General features: G+C 42.0%; 1 protein-coding gene across 1 annotated transcript in view; it reads right to left on the bottom strand.

Moving 5' to 3' along the window:
• Positions 1–12,644: 12,644 nt before the first annotated feature.
• EHD4 (EH domain containing 4) overlaps positions 12,645–18,521 on the bottom strand; it is an 86,111-nt gene continuing 80,234 nt past the window's right edge. Inside the window, exons 5-6 of the mRNA XM_069732519.1 lie at positions 16,567–16,731; positions 12,645–15,963 (exon numbers count right to left, since the gene is read on the bottom strand). Coding sequence (XP_069588620.1) covers positions 15,427–15,963; positions 16,567–16,731 — 702 coding nt within the window. The 3' untranslated portion in view covers positions 12,645–15,426. The remainder of the gene's footprint in view (positions 15,964–16,566; positions 16,732–18,521) is intronic.

Genomic DNA, 18,521 nt, shown 5'->3' with positions numbered 1-18,521 from the left:
ACAACAATCATATGACCTGATGGAAATGACAATGATGACATCACTGGAGTGGCACCACTGCAGGAGATGAGCATCCATTTTTTATTATTTTAAAAAGGACCTTGAAGTATTTAAGCATTGGTTGTCTTGCAGTAGATAATCCCTTTAAGAGGGTATCGTGTTCCTTTTGTAGAAATTTACCCTTATAATCTGTGATGCTATTAACGTCTGTGTTTTTTCACGTAGCCTGTGTCCGTGCAAAATGCAAGGAGACATGTTCGTTTTTTTCTGGCATCAGTCCGTGAAAACACATTCAGCACACAGCTATCTTTTTCAATGGAATCCTTGTAATTTATCTATGATACACACTGATGGTGAAACCGGATACATGGAATATACACTGATCCAATAATACCAGTAACATTTTTTCATGTAAGTGTGTAAACACGGATGTGTCAATGAGGTATGTTATTTGGATTTTTTTTGACACAAACACAAAGTAGGAAGCAATTGTGAAGTGTAAAGAAAATTATACATAGTTTTCTAAATATTTTAAAAATATATATCTGAAAATTGTGTCATGCATGTGTATTCAGCCCCCGAGTCAATACTTTGTAGGACCACCTTTCTCTGCAATTACTGCTGCAAGTCTTTACTGATCTGTCTCCACCAGATTTGCACATCTAGAGGGAACATTTTTGACCCTTCTTTGCACACACAACTTTATCCCTGACCTGTCTGATGTGTTCCTTGGTTTTCATGATGCCATTTCATCACTGGCGACAAAAACGGACGAGTGCAATGCGATAAAAAAAAAAAAAAAATCGCATTGCACTCGGACCAATATTAAGCTATGGGGCAGCTCCCAGCATCCGATTTTTTGACGGCCATTTTCCTCGGTCCGAGACAATCGCAGCATGCTGCGATTGTCACGGACACTCGGCCGACTGTCGGCTCACTCGCACCTATATAGGCCTATGGGTGCGAGTGAGACAGCACACACTACTCGGATATCATCCAAGTGATATGCGTTAAACGCTGACCACGGCAATGGGGGAGATGGAGAAATTAGTTTCTCCGCCTCCTCCGCAGCTGTGCTCCAATCCTTCCTGTGCGAGAGGCTCAAAGCACAGACGCATGACACTCGGCTCCCAGTCCCAGCAGAGCAGGAGCAGAGGGTCATTAGCATATCACATCCGATGCAATACGCTAGTGTGACCTAATGGTCTCAAACCTCTGAGGCGTTCACAGAACAGCTGTAGTTATACAGAGAATAAATTACACCCAGTCGGACTCAACTTACCGTACTAATTATGTGACTTCTGAAGGCAATTGGACACTCCAAGATTTAATTTAGGGGTTTCAGATTACAGGGGTCTGAATACAAATGCATGTCACAATTTTCAGATTTATATATTTTTTTCTTTTTTTAAACTCTTTCTATTGAACTCTCATCTCAAAAGTAAACAACAAATCAAAGACAGAAAGGTACATTATGGATTCATGGTGTACATTCTTGTAAAGTAAACATTTACAGGACACCAGTGGAAATACATAAACAAGCATAAATAACAGATATAATAAAAAAATATATATACTGTAAAATTCATTTATCCCCAGCTCTGAACCAAACTTCTCTCCAGCATCAGGGATCAGAACTTTGGAACCATATGGGCTCAGATCACTATCAAGGTCAGAAGGCAGGTGGGACCCAAAGGTGTTAGAAGAATAGTGGCTATATGATTAATTTCTTCATGTTTTATTTCCTTTACAAAAAAAAAACCCTTGAAAAAGGCCATAAAGGCCAAACCCATGGGAATATAATTTGTTTATTCATTGTTTCGGCTGTGAACCATAATAAACTACAAAAGATTTTATTTTTCATTACATGGATTGAGTAATTTTTATTTTTTTTGAGTGCTTAACTACTTCAAGACGCAGCCCTTTTTCGTTTTTGCATTTTCGTTTTTCGCTCCCCTCCTTCCAGAGCCATAACTTTTTTTTTCATTTTTCTGTCATATGGCCATGTGAGGGCTTGTTTTTTGCAGGACGAGTTGTACTTTTTAACATCAGCATTGGTTTTACCATGTCTTGTACTAGAAAATGGGGAAAAAAGTCCAAGTGTGGTGAAATTGAAAAAAAAAGTGCAGTCCCACACTAGTTTTTTGATCGGCTTTTTTGCTTGGTTCACTAAATGCTAAAACTGACCTGCCATTATGATTCTCCAGGTCATTACGAGTTCATAGGCACCAAACATGTCTAGGATATTTTTTATCTAAGTGGTGAAAAAAAATTCCAAACTTTGCTAAAAAAAAAAGAAAAAAAAAGAAAACCAATTGTGCAATTTTCTGATACCCGTAGCGTCTCCATTTTTCGTGATCTGGGGTTGGGTGAGGGCGTATTTTTTGCGTGCCGAGCTAATGTTTTTAATGATACCACTTTTGTGCAGATACGTTCCTTTGATCGCTGTTATTGCATTTTAATGCAATGTTGAGGCGACCCCAAAAAATGTAATTCTGGCGTTTTGAATTTTTTTTCTCTCTACGCCGTTTGGCGATCAGGTTAATCCTTTTTTTATTGATCGATCGGGCGATTCTGAACTCTGCGATACCAAATATGTGTAGGTTTGATTTTTTATTGTTTTATTTTGAATGGGGAAAAAGGGGGGTGATTTAAACTTTTATATATTTTTTTTCATATTTTGTAAAACATGTTTTTTTTAACTTTTTGCCATGCTTCAATAGCCTCCATGGGAGGCTAGAAGCTGGCATAGCCTGATCGGCTTTGCTACATAGAAGCGATCCTCAGATCGCTCCTATGTAGCTGAATTCCTGCATTGCTATGAGCGCCGACCACAGAGTGGCGCTCATAGCAATCCAGCATCAACAACCATAGAGGTCTCAAGGAGACCTATGGTTGTTATGCCGACGCATCGCTGACCCCTGATTATGCGACAGGGTAAGCGATGCGCACGTTTCCGGCCTGATGGCCAGAAGCGCTAATTAAATGCTGCTGTCAGAGTTTGACAGCGGCATTTAACTTGTTAATAGTGGCGGGTGGATCACGATTCCACCTGCCACTATTGCGCGCACATGTCAGCTGTTCAAAACTGGTACGGCGCGTGTCGTGAAGGGGTTAGGGTAGTCTTGATTATAGTGACTATTTTTTTCCTTAAGAGCACCAATCTGGTTAATTTTTGAGTGCATTTGAGCTCTGATCTTTACAGAAGAATAGTGGGTCCGAGGACAATGTTCACCAACTCCGGCCTTCTGGTCATTCCAACACCGCTCTCCAGGGCAAAGATGCGAGGGCACAGATTCATATTTTTAAAGTAATTGGAAAACTATGTATCATTTCCTTTACACTTCACAAATACTTGCTACTTTGTGTTTATATGACATAAAATACCAATAAAATATAATTATATAAAGCTCTGTGAAAATTATAAACACACTTATAGCAAAATGGCTTTAAAATGTATATGTACTGCCCAAAAGTTAAGGAAAAAATACCCCAGAGGTACAAAGTAATCTAGAGATGTTTAGGTATTTAAGACACAGGGTGTTATGATGTGGTGGCCTAGGAGCAGCATGAGACGTACTCTGGAGAAGGTGGTACCTGTACTGACCGCAAACCCTGAACTTAGCAGCGCAACTAGAAGTAGCCGTGGGGGGAACCTAACACTCCCTAGACGCCTCGACACAGCCTAAGAACTAACTTCCCCTAAAGACAGAAATGGGAAAACTATCTTGCCTCAGAGAAAATCCCCAAAGGATAGACAGCCCCCCACAAATATTGACTGTGAGAGGAGAGAGAAATAACATACGCAGACATGAAATCAGGATTTAGCATAGGAGGCCATACTAGCTAAAAAGAAAGAATAGGACAGAGTACTATGCGGTCAGTATTAAAACACTAGAAAATATCCACCAAAATACAAATCTCCACATCTGACTAAAGACATGGAGGGTATATCTGCATCTCCAGAGACACAGCTTGGCTGCAAAAAATCCTTCACAGACAAAGCTGGACAAGACAAAACATGAAAATGCACAGAACTATAAGGTCCACAGGAGGTGGACAGCAAAAACAAAGCCAGAACTTATCTTTGTAGAAAGGAACAGCAGAACAGGAGAGACCAGGTATGGATGTGAAGCCTCCAAAAACAATGGACAACTGGCACTGACTAAAGGATCAAGCAGGACTAAATAGCTGAGCCCAAATTGCAAAAAATAGATACACCTGATAAATGCTGCCATCCAACTATCGCAGCACTACCACTCAACCACCGGAGGGAGCCCAAGAGCAGAATTCACAACAACAGGGCTACTGACCTCACCCTTTGGGGGTAACACTCACCAATTTTTCTATCAGGGAAGATGATGCATTGTATATTCTTGACAATTTCCTGACCATATTGTATGCTAGCTGCGCCATAAGAGACACAGGTCATATTGGTACGGTCTTTCAGAAGAAGCATGAATCAGGATGCCACAAACCACAGTTGGAAAGAAAAATTACTGCACAGAACAATAGGAAATTCTAAGAGTGAGGCAATTCTAATACTCTGACACAGGCTGGACTATCCAAAAGCCAAGTAATTAGACGATTAGTGTATTTACAGTCACAGAAAGGGGTTATTAACAAATTGATTGAGAGTCCCTGCAACAGAGAAAAATTAATGGGAAAAAATTAGAAGAATCGGGAAATATATTTTATTTAGTAAATATTGCAGATCACAACGAGAAGGTTACAGATAAAAATACAACATGATATCAGTGTGTGAAACTTAAGCAACAATGTGTACAAAGCAAATATAGTTTTCCTGATCTTCATTAATATCTAATATTTTAATATTACACGGCTTGTTCTAAAATGTCACATCATAAGAAGCACTTGATTTCTAGTTTGGCTTTAGGAATATGTTATTTTCATCATGTGTTAGAGCACAGATCGTAGATAAGAATTACTGACTTCGGCAGAGATAACTTTTTTGTAGAAATGGGCGGACATGACACCTAACTTATTTTAAATCATAGAATGTTAGAGTTGGAAGGAACCTCCAGGGTCATCTGGTCCATCCCCCTGCTCTATGCAAGAGTCACTAAATCATCCCAGACAGATGCCTGTCCAGCCTCTGTTTGAAGACTGTCCTCTGCATGTCTTTTGGTCTAAAATGAACTTTTGCAATTGGGTTTCATTAAAAACATTGCACCGTTTGCCTACTAAAGCCTCTGTTTCTACTATCTATTGCTGGCTGCAGAATGCCTTAAAGAGGAGTATTCCCATCTAGAAGATCCTTTCCCAAAATGTAGTAGGTGTAAAATTAGCAAATACCTCCAATTACAAATGTAGCATAGTTCTTCTGATTTGCTAGGTCGCTTACCCCATGTGAAAGGCAATTGCAGTAGCTTATGAATCCATGGTTATGATCACTAACAACTGTCACTATATGAGTGTTCGTAAGTATGCATACTTAAGATAATGCAATGCCTGCACATGGGGTAAGCGACATAGCGGATCAGAAGGACTATACAGTCATGGCCAAAATTTTTGAGAATGACACCAAAATTATATTTTCACATGATCTGCTGCCCTCTGGTTTTTATTAGTGTTTGTCTGATGTTTATATCACATACAGAAATATAATTGCAATCATATTATGAGTACCAATAGGTTATATTGACAGTTAGAATGAGTTAATGCCGCAAGTCAATATTTGCAGTGTTGACCCTTCTTCTTCAAGACCTCTGCAATTCTCCCTGGCATGCTCTCAATCAACTTCTGGACCAAATCCTGACTGATAGCAGTCCATTCTTGCATAATCAATGCTTGCATTTTGCCAGAATTTGTTGGTTTTTGTTTGTCCACCCGTCTCTTGATGATTGACCACAAGTCCTCAATGAGATTAAGATCTGGGGAGTTTCCAGACCATGGACCCAAAATCTCTGTTTTGTTCCATGAGCCATTTAGTTATCACCTTTGCTGTATGGCAAGGTGCTCCATCATGCTGGAAAAGGCATTGTTGGGCGCCAAACTGCTCTTGGACGGTTGGGAGAAGTTGCTCTTGGAGGACATTCTGGTACCATTCTTTATTCATGGGTGTGTTTTTAGGCAAGACTGTGAGTGAGCCGATTCCCTTGGCTGAGAAGCAACCCCACACATGAATGGTTTCAGGATGCTTTACAGTTGGCATGAGACAAGACTGGTGGTATCGCTCACCTCTTCTTCTCCGAATAAGCTGTTTTCCAGATGTCCCAAACAATCGAAAAGGGGATTCATCAGAGAAAATGACTTTGCCCCAGTCCTCAGCAGTCCACTCCCTGTACCTTTTGCAGAATATCAGTCGGTCCCTGATGTTTTTTCTGGAGAGAAGTGGCTTCTTTGCTGCCCTCCTTGAAACCAGGCCTTGCTCAAAGAGTCTCCGCCTCACAGTGCGTGCAGAAGCACTCACACCAGCCTGCTGCCATTCCTGAGCAAGCTCGGCACTGCTGGTAGTCCGATCCCGCAGCTGAAACAGTTTTAAGATACGGTCCTGGCGCTTGCTGGTCTTTCTTGGGCGCCCTGGAGCCATTTTCACAACAATGGAAGCTCTCTCCTTGAAGTTCTTGATGATGCGATAGATTGTTGACTGAGGTGCAATCTTTGTAGCTGCGATACTCTTCCCTGTTAGGCCATTTTTGTGCAGTGCAATGATGGCTGCACATGTTTCTTTAGAGATAACCATGGTTAACTGAAGAGAAACAATGATACCAAGCACCAGCCTCCTTTTAAAGTGTCCAGTGATGTCATTCTTAATCATGACTGATTGATCGCCAGCCCTGTCCTCATCAACACCCACACCTGTGTTAATGGATCAATCACTAAAACGTTAGCTGCTCCTTTTAAGGCAGGACTGCAATGATGTTGAAATGTGTTTTGGGGGTTAAAGTTCATTTTCTGGGCAAATATTGACTTTGCAAGTACAGTAATTGCTGTTAAGCTGATCACTCTGACATTCAGGAGTATATGCAAATTGCCATTAGAAAAAATGAAGTAGTAGACTTTGGAAAAATTAATATTTGTCTTATTCTCAAAATTTTTGTCCATGACTGTACAACATTTCTAATTGGAGGTATTTGCAAATATTATTAGAATTACACCTACTACATATTGGAATAGGATCTTGGAGATGGGAATACTCCTTTAAGAGGGTTAGGCCGGGATCACACATGCGAGAAATACGTCCGTGTCTCGCATGTGAAATTCAAGCTCTGGCGCCGGCACTTCAGAGCGGAACGTGCGGCTCCATGTGTTCCTATGCGGCCGCACGCTCCGCTCCACAGTGCCGGCGCCAGAGCTTGGATTTCACATGCGAGACACGGACGTGTTTCTCGCATGTGTGATCCCAGCCTTATCCTGGACTTTTTCTTTTTGGGCCAAGCACTTAGCAGTAAGTTGTTAACTAACTGCCTGTTCTGATGTGTGCCGATCTCTCCCTGCTCAGAGCAATCATGACCGCTCCTGGCAGCGATTCTCCTACTTCCTGTGACATCACATTGATTGACGGGCGGCTCCGCGCTGTCACATAGGCAAAAAAAAGTCCCAGAAAACCCCTTTAACTGAAAATCTCTGCCAGTTTCATGGAGAGTTTGTAACTCTTATCTGAGCTCTTCTTCACCTTTTAGAAGATTTATGATTGCAGACCGCAACAAAATTGTAGTGGAACAAAAGCCTATAAAAGCCCAACAGTGCAAATTTTTTTTAATGAAACCCAATTGCAAAAATTATTTTTAGCCCTGAATAAAAGCATTTAATTAAAAAGTAATAATATGTTCCCCCCAAAAAGGGGAGCAACCCCACTTAAGGGTACTTTCCAATGCATGCAGTACAAATTCCCATGCGGGAAAACTATAAATCTGCATGAGAACATACGCCAGTGGCGAACAAGCCCCTTTTATTGAATAGATTACAATATTTCACCCTATGCAAATAATAATAATCTTTATTTTTATATAGCGCTAACATATTCCACAGCGCTTTACAGTTTGCACACATTATCATCGCTGGCGCCGTTGGGGCTCACAATCTACATTCCCTATCAGTATGTCTTTGGAATGTGGGAGGAAACCCACGCAAACACGGGGAGAACATACAAACTCCCCTCCTTAGTAGGGCTTGAACCCAGGACTCCAGCGCTGCAAGGCTGCTGTGCTAACCACTGAGCCACCGTGCTGCCCTATGCAAAGACTGACATGCTACAGATCTCACATCCACTTTGTTGGTTCCCTGCAGTTTATGTATGTAATTTAGAGAAACCCTTATTCAATGCAGCTACTATAAAACTCAAGAGTATTTTGTGACAGAGTGTATGCTGCATGCTCGCTCCATGGGAACGTATTCTTTATTTCCTAGGGTGGACATGTACAGACACTAATGGAAGTCCTCTTCCATTAGCAAGGGTGCTAGGACAATATAGAAACCATTACATAAAATGATGGGACACAACCATTAAGGGCTCATTCAGATGTCTATGCCAATCGGTCTGTGCATCGACTGCTAAAGAACGGACTGGCTGCAGTTCTGCCGCTTGGGTCGGGAGAGCCAAGGTGAGTCTGTGCATTGCGGTCCAAGAATGAACTGAAATACACAGACGTTTTAATGAGCCTTTATAACTCATTTAGGGTATGTGCACACGATGCGGATTTTGCTGCGGATCCGCAGCAGTTTCCCATGCGTTTACAGTTCAATGTAAACCTATGGGAAACAAAAACGCAGTGCACATGCTGCGGAAAAAAACGTGCGGAAACGCAGCGGTTTACATTTGCTTGTAATGGCGGCGTTAACAGACTACGTTACACCGCGTTATGCCGCGGTGTAACGTAGTCTGTTAAACGGGTTCACACAACGCAGTGTGAACCCAGCCTTAGACATCCGTGGCAATCAGTTCGAGCATGGACTGCAATGCAAGGACTGGCCGCAGCTCTCCGACCTAGTGCGATGGCTTCATAGATTTCTGAGGCTGTCATACTCACAGCCAATTAGTGCTTTAGCAGTACGTGCTCGGACCGATTGGTTCGGAGGTCTGAATAAGGCCATGTTCACACAGTGCGTTTTTTACTGCGGAACCGCAGCGGTTTTGCCGCTGCGGTTCCGCAGCTGTTTTCCATGCAGGGTACATAACAATGTAACCCTATGGAAAACAGTCACTGCTGTGCACATGATCCGTAATTTCGTTTAAAAAGCCGCGCAGAATAGCTGCGGCAAAAAAGAAGGAGCATGTCACTTCTTTTTCCTGAACCGCAGCGGTTCTGCACCCATAGACCTCCATTGTGAGGTCAAAATCGCAGTAAAACCCGCAGATCAAAAATATATCTGCGGGTTTTACTGCGATTTGATGTGCAGAACCGCTGCAGCAGGAAGTGCGGGGGAGCGGGCGGAAGTGCGTGGGCGGAGTGTGGCTGCCCCCCCGTGCTCCGATCCCGCCCCCCCGTGCTCCGATGCCCCCCCGTGCTCCGATGCCCCCCCCCCCCAGTGCTCCGATGCCCCCCCCCCCGTGCCCTAATCTCCCCCCCTTATACTTACCCGGCGTCCCGGTGTCCGTCCGGCCGTCTTCTCCCTGGGCGCCGCCATCTTGCAAAATGGCGGGCGCATGCGCAGTGCGCCCGCCGAATCTGCCGGCCGGCAGATTCGCTCCAAAGTGCATTTTGATCACTGAGAATATAACCTATCTCAGTGATCAAAATAAAAAAATAGTAAATGACACCCCCCCCACTTTGTCACCCCCATTGGTAGGGACAATAAAAAAATTAAGAATTTTTTTTTTTTTTTTTTTGTTCACTAAGGTTAGAATAGGGGTAGGGGTAGGGTTAGGGGTAGGGTTAGGGGTAGGGTTAGGGTATTTTCAGCCATTTTAGCCCTAAAAAGCTTCCTAGGAAACACACAGTCTCTGCATAGAAAACTGCATAAAAAAAGGATAAAAAAACGCATCAAAAAACGCATCAAAAAACGACAAAAAAAGGACCAAAAAAAGGACCTGCGTTTTCTGCCAAGAGCTGCAGTTTTTTAAAAAAACTGTCTTTAAAAAAAAAAGGATGGAAATCCTGAACGTGTGAACATACCCTAAGGGAGACTTTCCACTAACTTTTTTTTTTTGCAATCAAACGCTTTACTTCTGCTCCATTTTTATGGTTTTATTTTTGTGGTCCTAAATTAGTGTGCAAATAATAGTTTGACCTTGAAGTATTTAACAAAGCACAAAACAAACATTTAGATATGTAGTTATTCTAGTATTAATAGCACTTAAAAGGTTTTTAACCTTGCTACAAAGTGAGGATTTGACCAGAGTCTCTCTCCGATTTCTAGAACTTTCAACAGCCAGTCCAAATATTGCTGCTTCTGTCCATTTATTTTGCAGAGAACTGCTCGTCCGCTATGGGTCCGCTTTTGCGGTAGCCTTATGTTACTGCAAAAGTGAACCCTTAACACTATGCCCACCGTACATTCATTACTACAGTCTCGACACAACCTGTGGAACTGCCTCCACTAAATTACCATTGATCGAACCCATGTGTGACTCCACTGGGAACAGGAGAAGCAGAATCTGAATTTCAGCCTCAGATTTCTACCATGGATTCATTATCAAGTCAAATTTTACCATAGGCAAATTCAACACCGATTTGTCAAAAGTGTGAAAAATATAGTCAAATGTTGCTCATAAAGATGACCTTAACATGCTGGAATAAAATAGGGCTAGGTTCGCACTGGCATCATGGCTTTAGTTTTTAATGGATCTACACTGATTTGGCTGTGGTGTGGATTTTCTCAAGTCTTAAGGTACCTTCACACTCAGTGATGCTGCAGCGATACCGACAACGATGTCGATCGCTGCAGCGTCGCTGTTTGGTCGCTGGAGAGCTGTCACACAGACAGCTCTCCAGCGACCAACGATCCCAAAGTCCCCGGGTAACTAGGGTAAACATCGGGTTACTAAGCGCAGGGCCGCGCTTAGTAACCCGATGTTTACCCTGGTTACCAGCGTAAAAGTAAAAAAACAAACACTACAAACTTACCTACCGCTGTCTGTCCCCGGCGCTGTGCTTCTCTGCACTCCTCTGCACTGACTGTGAGCACAGCGGCCGGAAAGCAGAGCGGTGACGTCTTCCCGCTGACCGACGCTCACAGCCAGTGCAGGAGGAGTGCAGAGAAGCAGAGCGCCGGGGACAGACAGCGGTAGGTAAGTATGTAGTGTTTGTTTTTTTACTTTTACGCTGGTAACCAGCGTAAACATCGGGTTACTAAGCGCGGCCCTGCGCTTAGTAACCCGATGTTTACCCTGGTTACCAGGGAAGACATCGCTGGATCGGTGTCACACACACCGATCCAGCGATGTCAGCGGGAAGTCCAGCGACGAAATAAAGTTCTGGACTTTCCTCAGCGACCAACGATCTCCCAGCAGGGGCCTGATCGTTGGTCGCTGTCACACATAATGATTTCCTTAACGATATCGTTGCTACGTCACAAAAAGCAACGATATCGTTAACAATATCGTTATGTGTGACGGTACCTTTACTGCATGAGAAAAGAAAGCAACAAACCTAATTACGGCTAGTGTGAACAGGGCTTTACAAAGGGGCCAGTCAAATATCCTGATTACAGAAAACGCCACTGCATGCTACATGATACTGTCTGAAAGGGAACAAAAAATATATTAAAAAAAAAAAAAGTGAACAGCTCAATTTAGAAAAAAGGCACTAAGAAAAGCCACTTTTCATGAAGCATGAATGCCAGTTATAAGGGGCTCTCCGGCGGAAACAACATGTGTGATAACGTATTTATTGGTGGTAGATCTGCACCAAATGGGCGAACCATTTATCCCTGATAGAATGGAGCAGAAGTAGACATGCTTGACCTCTGCTCCATCCATACCTTATGGGGCTGCCGAGCGCTGGATTTAGCTTTTTTTCCCCCATAAACAATGACTGGGGCCGCAGTCAAGCGTGCACACTAGAGCTCCATCCATAGGGTAAGGTGACGAGACGAGACCATTTCCTCCACATCTGCGAAAAGCGGGCAGATTACTTGCATCAGTTTTTCTCAGACGTGAATAGAAAGAAGACAGAAGAGAAAAAAAAAAAAAAAACAGTTTCTCCACTCATCTCATGGAAATTAGACGACTTGGATCGAAATTGGAAAAAAAAAAAAAAAAAAAAGACGTGAATAGCCCCATAGAATATAGGTACGAGCGGGCACTAGTGTTGAATGAACGTGCTGGGATAAGGAGTTATCTGAGCATGCTCACGTGCCAACAGTGTCTTCGGTGTGCTCGAATAATATGTACGAGTCCCTGCGGCTGCATGTCTCACGGCTGTTAGGCAATCCTAGCATTGGTTGTGGCTGTCTAACAACGGTAGGGACTCGAACATATTAGTCGAGCACGCCTGAAGACACTCTTATCACATGAGCATGCGCAGATAACACCTTATCCCAGCACAGTTCGCTCCTCACTAGTGAGCACTCATCCAAGAAAATTGGTCTTGTGCATGAGCCCTAACAGGGATAAACAGATCAATAGCGTCATGACTTGTTAACCTGTGTTCACTGGACAGCCCCTTTTAAAAGGAAAGAAAGGTGTTTTTTTTATATTATATATATTTATTATAAAGAAAAATACTAGTGTCCATCAATTCTAAAAGCAACAATGTATTAGAATTTATTATTCACCAATGGTCACTTTAGCCATACACAAAGTTACAGGGTCATACACTTTACTAACATTTATATGTAATTTAATCTCCTTTATGCTAAAAAAAACAAAACAAGAAAGCTACATTTATAACCTATCAGAGAAGTATTAGAGCTAACTGCCAAGTCCAAAGTGTAAGAAGCACCAGTCATATATACTTGGGATCCAGGATAAGTAATATACACGAGCCTGTCGGTTGCATCTATGGAGTGTTTTCCGGAAGTGCATGGAATATTTCCAAAGTGAAAAATATTCTCTAAGTAAAAAAATAAAAAGTTATTTCATATAATATAGATTACAGTTCTACGATGTTGCATTCTCTTATTCTGCAAATAAACATCTCCAAACTGCTCACCCCTCCATGTTTAGCCCAGTGCAAGGCTACAATGCCATTTTATAAGAACAGTGTAAAAGGCGAGCGTTGTGAGGAGTCTTGGCATTTACGGATCAGTCACAGTAAATCAGTGATACAAAGTATATAAAAAAAAAACCTAAGGCATTTCAGGTATGGAAATGGCAGAAACATATATACAGATTTAGCAGAAGTAAAATATCGCATTTGTTATATATGCCGTGTCTACTGTGCGAGTGCACAAACTTTATTAACATAAAATACACAAAGCCAATTCCAGTTCAAGTCAGGAAATTCCAGTTAAATGCTAGTTTCTGAAACAGCCGTCATCCCTACAAAAAACATTACCCTTTAAAATCTAGTCTCAATATTTAAAAAAATAAAATACAAATAAAATCAGTTTTATACAATAATCTCATTTTTTGGAGAAATCATTCTACTGTATAAGGCAGAAAGAACAAAACAAAAAAGATAAGCCCTTCTATAAATCTACAATCATTTATAGAGAACATATATAAACCCTACACAAACAGAACAGACTGTAATCATTAGGTTTAAGGTTCTGTTCACATCTGCATTTGAGACTGCGTTTTAAGCCTCGGTCTAAAATAAAAAAAATAATAAAAAATCTAATTGTAGCACTATCTGTTTCACAAAAATGCCGGTCCCCATTACGGGAACCTGACAGACACATTGAGGTACATTGAGAACAGCTGGGTTGTAAGGGCCCGGCACAGTAGTCGTTCATTTTTGTTTTTATGCCCCTAGATATGAAAATACTAGGGCTGATGTGAACAGAGCCAGCAAATAATGAAGTGTAACATAGCCCAAGTAAACGACAAGCAGGATATACCTGGAGTTTTCCATTATGTGTAGGTGGTCGCACTAAAATTGACATCAGTGGCCTGCAAACCGTGATACTATGCAGACCTACAACTCACATTGTGGTGTTCCGAGCATGCTGTACTTTGCACATCAGTGGGGTGAATCTTTGTAAGGACTCATCACTGTGGACATGGAAAATAAGAGGAAAGAGATGAGGATTTAAACATTAGGATAAGGTGTTATCTGAGCATGCTCATGTGCTAACAGTGACTTCAGTGTGCTTAAAAAATGAGCTCCCATGGCTGCATGTCTCGCAGCTGTCCAACAGAAGCAACACATGCATAGATTACCTGTTTGGTAGACAATCCCTGTATGTGTTGAGGCTGTTGAGCAGCCGTGGGACATGCAGACTGGGCGAACTGAACATAGTATTCGAGCATGACGAAGTCACTCTGTTAGCACACGAGCATGCTCAGATAACACCTTATCCGAGCACGTTCGCTCATCCCTAATAGACATGCCTACACTGTATTTCTAGGTGTTAAAATGCATTGCAGTTAGATGTGGGAGTCAGCGTTCTGAGACCCCCCACTGATCGCTCAGAACACTTATCTGATATGTGCTGCTCCTGCCTGAGCGTGCATACAGAGAAGCGCATGGGCTCAACAGAAAATGCCCCACACTGCGAGCACGCTCAGGTAGGAGCAACACACATCGGACAAGTGGGTTAATCACCCTTGCGTGCAGGGAGTGGGCTCTTTTATCAATAGCTCGGAACCAAATTACATGTCCTGCATATTTTTCACAGTTCCTTGCAGCCAAATAGTACAACTTTTGTTTTCCCTCTTCTGCTGCTTTGGCCACTAGGTCTACTGACACGTCGGTGTTGCATGTGGACCTTACTGAGGCCACCATATGTAAAGCCCATCTGTCTGGTCTCCAATACTACCCCGACTAGCCTTCGATGTGGGAGTGATTGTTATAGGCCATTTATATTTGGCTCCTCATTTCTATCTAAAAAGCAGTCTATTTCTTCATGTCCTGCTAACATGGAGTGATAGGAAGCTTCTCATGTAGGAGCTTTCATACCAGGAGAACCATCATTCGGTATGGGCTCTGTGGGATAGGTAGGAGACCTGACAGATACACGTTGACTTCATCAGCCAAAATTCATTCCCTCTAGGTTGGACACTTACCATTAAGTTTAATAAAGACACATATAAACTGCAAGGCAATACCAAAGATGACGCAAATTACGTCAGAGGATTCCTGTACAAACTTGGTAATCGTAGAAGATTCACAACACAAATCAGGATCTTGTAAAGCATGTATGTAAACTTGAAGTATTAATACAGCACACCTATGGAATATTTACTTCTCTGGGCATAGATTTAGAAGTAAAAAAAAATAAAAAAATACACAATCTGTACATTTAAAAACGTTGAGACTATGTTTTAAAAGTATGTTAACCACAATCCCCTGAGTCTTTGTATGCACGGGCCTTCTGACCGTCTCAGTGGACGTCCTATCCATAGGGTGAGGCTCATTACTCGGAGTCCTGGATTGGCTTCCTCTGAGAAGGGGGCACAAGATGGGGAGGTAGATCATTGGGCAACTCATAGCCTTCAAGCTTAATCTTGATGAGATGCTTTGCCAAAGCAAATTCTTCCTCGTCCAACATGCCATCCTTATCGTTATCTGCCAGTTTCCAGATTTTCCCTAAAACACTATTTGGCAGCTTGGAGTTCACCATCTCTTTCTTAGCGTTGACTCCAGAAATCTTGCCATTGATTGGAGACAATGTATAAAACAGCTCATCGTAAAGCGGTTTATCCTTCGCTACCACCCACTCGTCTTCACCAGCGCCTTCGCCAGCTCCTTCTCCATAACCTTGGCCAAAGGGGCCTTCCATGGTGCCTTCAAATGCTCCACCGAGGACCATCTGTGGTGGCATGCTGCTCTCTTCCTCCCGAATCATACTCATAAGAGGGGCGATTTTATTGGCCAGCATGTTGTCTACACCCTCAATTAGCTTAGGCTTCAGAGCGTGGAATTTCGAGAAGTCGTACATTTCCAGTTGTTGCTGAGAATACATAGAAATTTAACATTGAATATTTCTGAATTTTTAATACATTAATTATATGTAGCTGCGTAAGTACGGATTGCAATTATTTTATTCTTGGATGCTTCCAGTACAAGCCAAGTTCACAAATTTCTTAACATTCATCAAATCTCACTGCACAATGCTAGCAGATTTTTCCAAATAAATTAACACTGCAGCTTGACCTATGGTCTCATTTTCTTTTGTGGTGCGGAGGTCCCCACTTTAATGAATCTGGACCATAAGTCACTTCCTCGAGCACACGTCCCCTTCATCTAGGTGTGTATAAGACGCCACATGGACATATCCTTAAGGTTAGGGTCACACAGCTATTTTGGCCAGGAAAGCCGCGGTGAGGCCAAAATTCACTCACTGCCAATGCTACATTGCAAGTAAATGGGGTCGCATTATAACCTGGATGGTAATGCAACTGCAAAAAGCAAGTTGTAATAAGTCCAACCTTGTCAGATTATTTTTGTGTCTTACGTGTCTCGCAGTGCAACTCCATTCACTTGTACTGAAGCATCGAATGAATCTTGGTTTGTAGCACCCAAAGTCGCCCCAGCCTTCTAGAGCTATCAGTACCTGCATTTTCTTGACCTCAGGAAAGTCCCCAGGTGAAATCTGATGTTCTCTCTGGATCTGCAAGAAGATTTCTGGCAACTTGCTTATTAACTCCTTCTTCTTGGTATCTTTCCCAAACATTGCAGGCATCTCTTTCTTCAGGTGGCTGATGATGTAGGCATGTACCTGCGAGAAAAAGAATAAAAAAAATGAGTCATGCATTACATTCTTTTATTAAACAGGCATCCACAACCTACAGTCCGGGGCACATGTGGTGCACGATGCTGTTCTGTGTGACCTCCAAGTCATTTGGTCACAGGAGTGCTTGTCTGTGCCTGATGGCTGCTTACAGCTTCCATGTCAAAAACAGGAGTAATGCAGGGAAGCAGGGACAGAAGTGCCAATGGTGCACTGTGTGGCAAAAACAGGGACCCCATAATTGTCAGAATGGTGGTCTCCTAGCCTGTTTCCAATAAGGAAACTTTGATGTGTGTAGCTACCAGAATCATAGTTTTATAGGACTGGCTCGCTTTTTGCAGATTATTTCAATTACATTGATGGAATCGCCACCTTAAACAAGTTTCTTTACATCATGCAGTGCGCACTGAAACGCGTTCATGTTCCTGCTGTTGGATAACACACTGACGTAATGAGGTTTTAATACTACAACAATAAAGCTGAATACTTGATCAGCAAAGCGGGATCTACTTTCCTAGTATTACTAATTCCACCATTGGCAGCAACGCTGTTCTGTGCGCTGGATGAAAACTGGCAGCATTGGTGAGCTGGCTTCCTTCCTTTTTCAGATGGTAAGGCCCTTATCAATATTAGTACAACCCTTCGGACTGCGTGAGACTGACAATGTGGCCGCCAGGCCAGAAAAGCTTGTGCATTCCTCATGTAAAAGTTACCATTTGAACTTTCTGCTGGCAGCCACTAGATGGCAGACTGTCACAAAGAAACTAACACTATCAGGGAGATCACCCACATAGCAAATTTCTCCATACCAGGGAGAACACCCATGTGGCAGTTCTAACGGAAAAAAAAAACCCACCAATATGCAAATGTGTGCCATTTTTCAAAGTATTGATGGTTTTGCAGATAAATAGCGAACTTACATGCAAAACCATCCAGCAAATAATTTGAAAATATCTAACCATGCCATGCACAATACATCTAACCACAAAAAATAAATAACAAATAATAATTATAATTCATATTTTTTTCATTCAATTAAGTGAGATAGGAAAAGAAGTAGAGGCACGGGCTAGGCGACTAGAGCTGATAGATAGCAGAGGACACTTTAAGGGGCTATCTTCAAAACAGCATGTGAGAGAGCACCCTGAACAAGGTCAATGTTTTTTCAGGTAACAAGCTGCAGACTGAGGATGATGACAGGTCTGTACAGGACGTCTTCATTTACAAGCATGATAAATTGCAGGAATACATAGCAGGAGTATAGGACAGCCAGTAGTACAAAAACAAGTCTACAAAAGTTGCTGTGTCACGTGTACACTATTTACATGCCCAGTAATCAGATAAAACAGGTCCAGCAGCAATCTGTTAGCAAACACTGTGCAGACAACTTTTTAGTCCTTTTTTTTTTTTTTTTTTAACTGCTCTGCAGAATCTTTTTTTTTTTTTTCTTTTACATTGAATCCTAAGGAAAACAGACCTGTTAGTTAGCAATCTGTTCTTCTTTCATTTGTAAATCCTTTGATCCTTATTTTGCTTACTGGATCCGTTACAAATAGAAGAAAACGGATGGTTATTTAATAAATGAGTTTTGTACAGCTTTCAATGAAAAAAAAAAAAAAAAAACGGATCCAGCCGAGATAAGTTTAAAAAAAAATAAAATAATAAATAAAAAAAAAAGACTAAAAAGTTGTGTCTGCACAACTGATTGCTGCTGGATCCGTTCTAACGGATGATTACTGGACATATGAACGTAGCCTAAAAAGATCTGTTTAATTATA

The sequence above is a fragment of the Ranitomeya imitator genome, chromosome 1 (assembly GCF_032444005.1).
Source record: "Ranitomeya imitator isolate aRanImi1 chromosome 1, aRanImi1.pri, whole genome shotgun sequence".
Lineage (NCBI taxonomy): Eukaryota > Metazoa > Chordata > Amphibia > Anura > Dendrobatidae > Ranitomeya > Ranitomeya imitator.
Note: the sequence above shows the minus strand (reverse complement) of the source record. Positions and strands in the feature narration are given on the sequence as shown.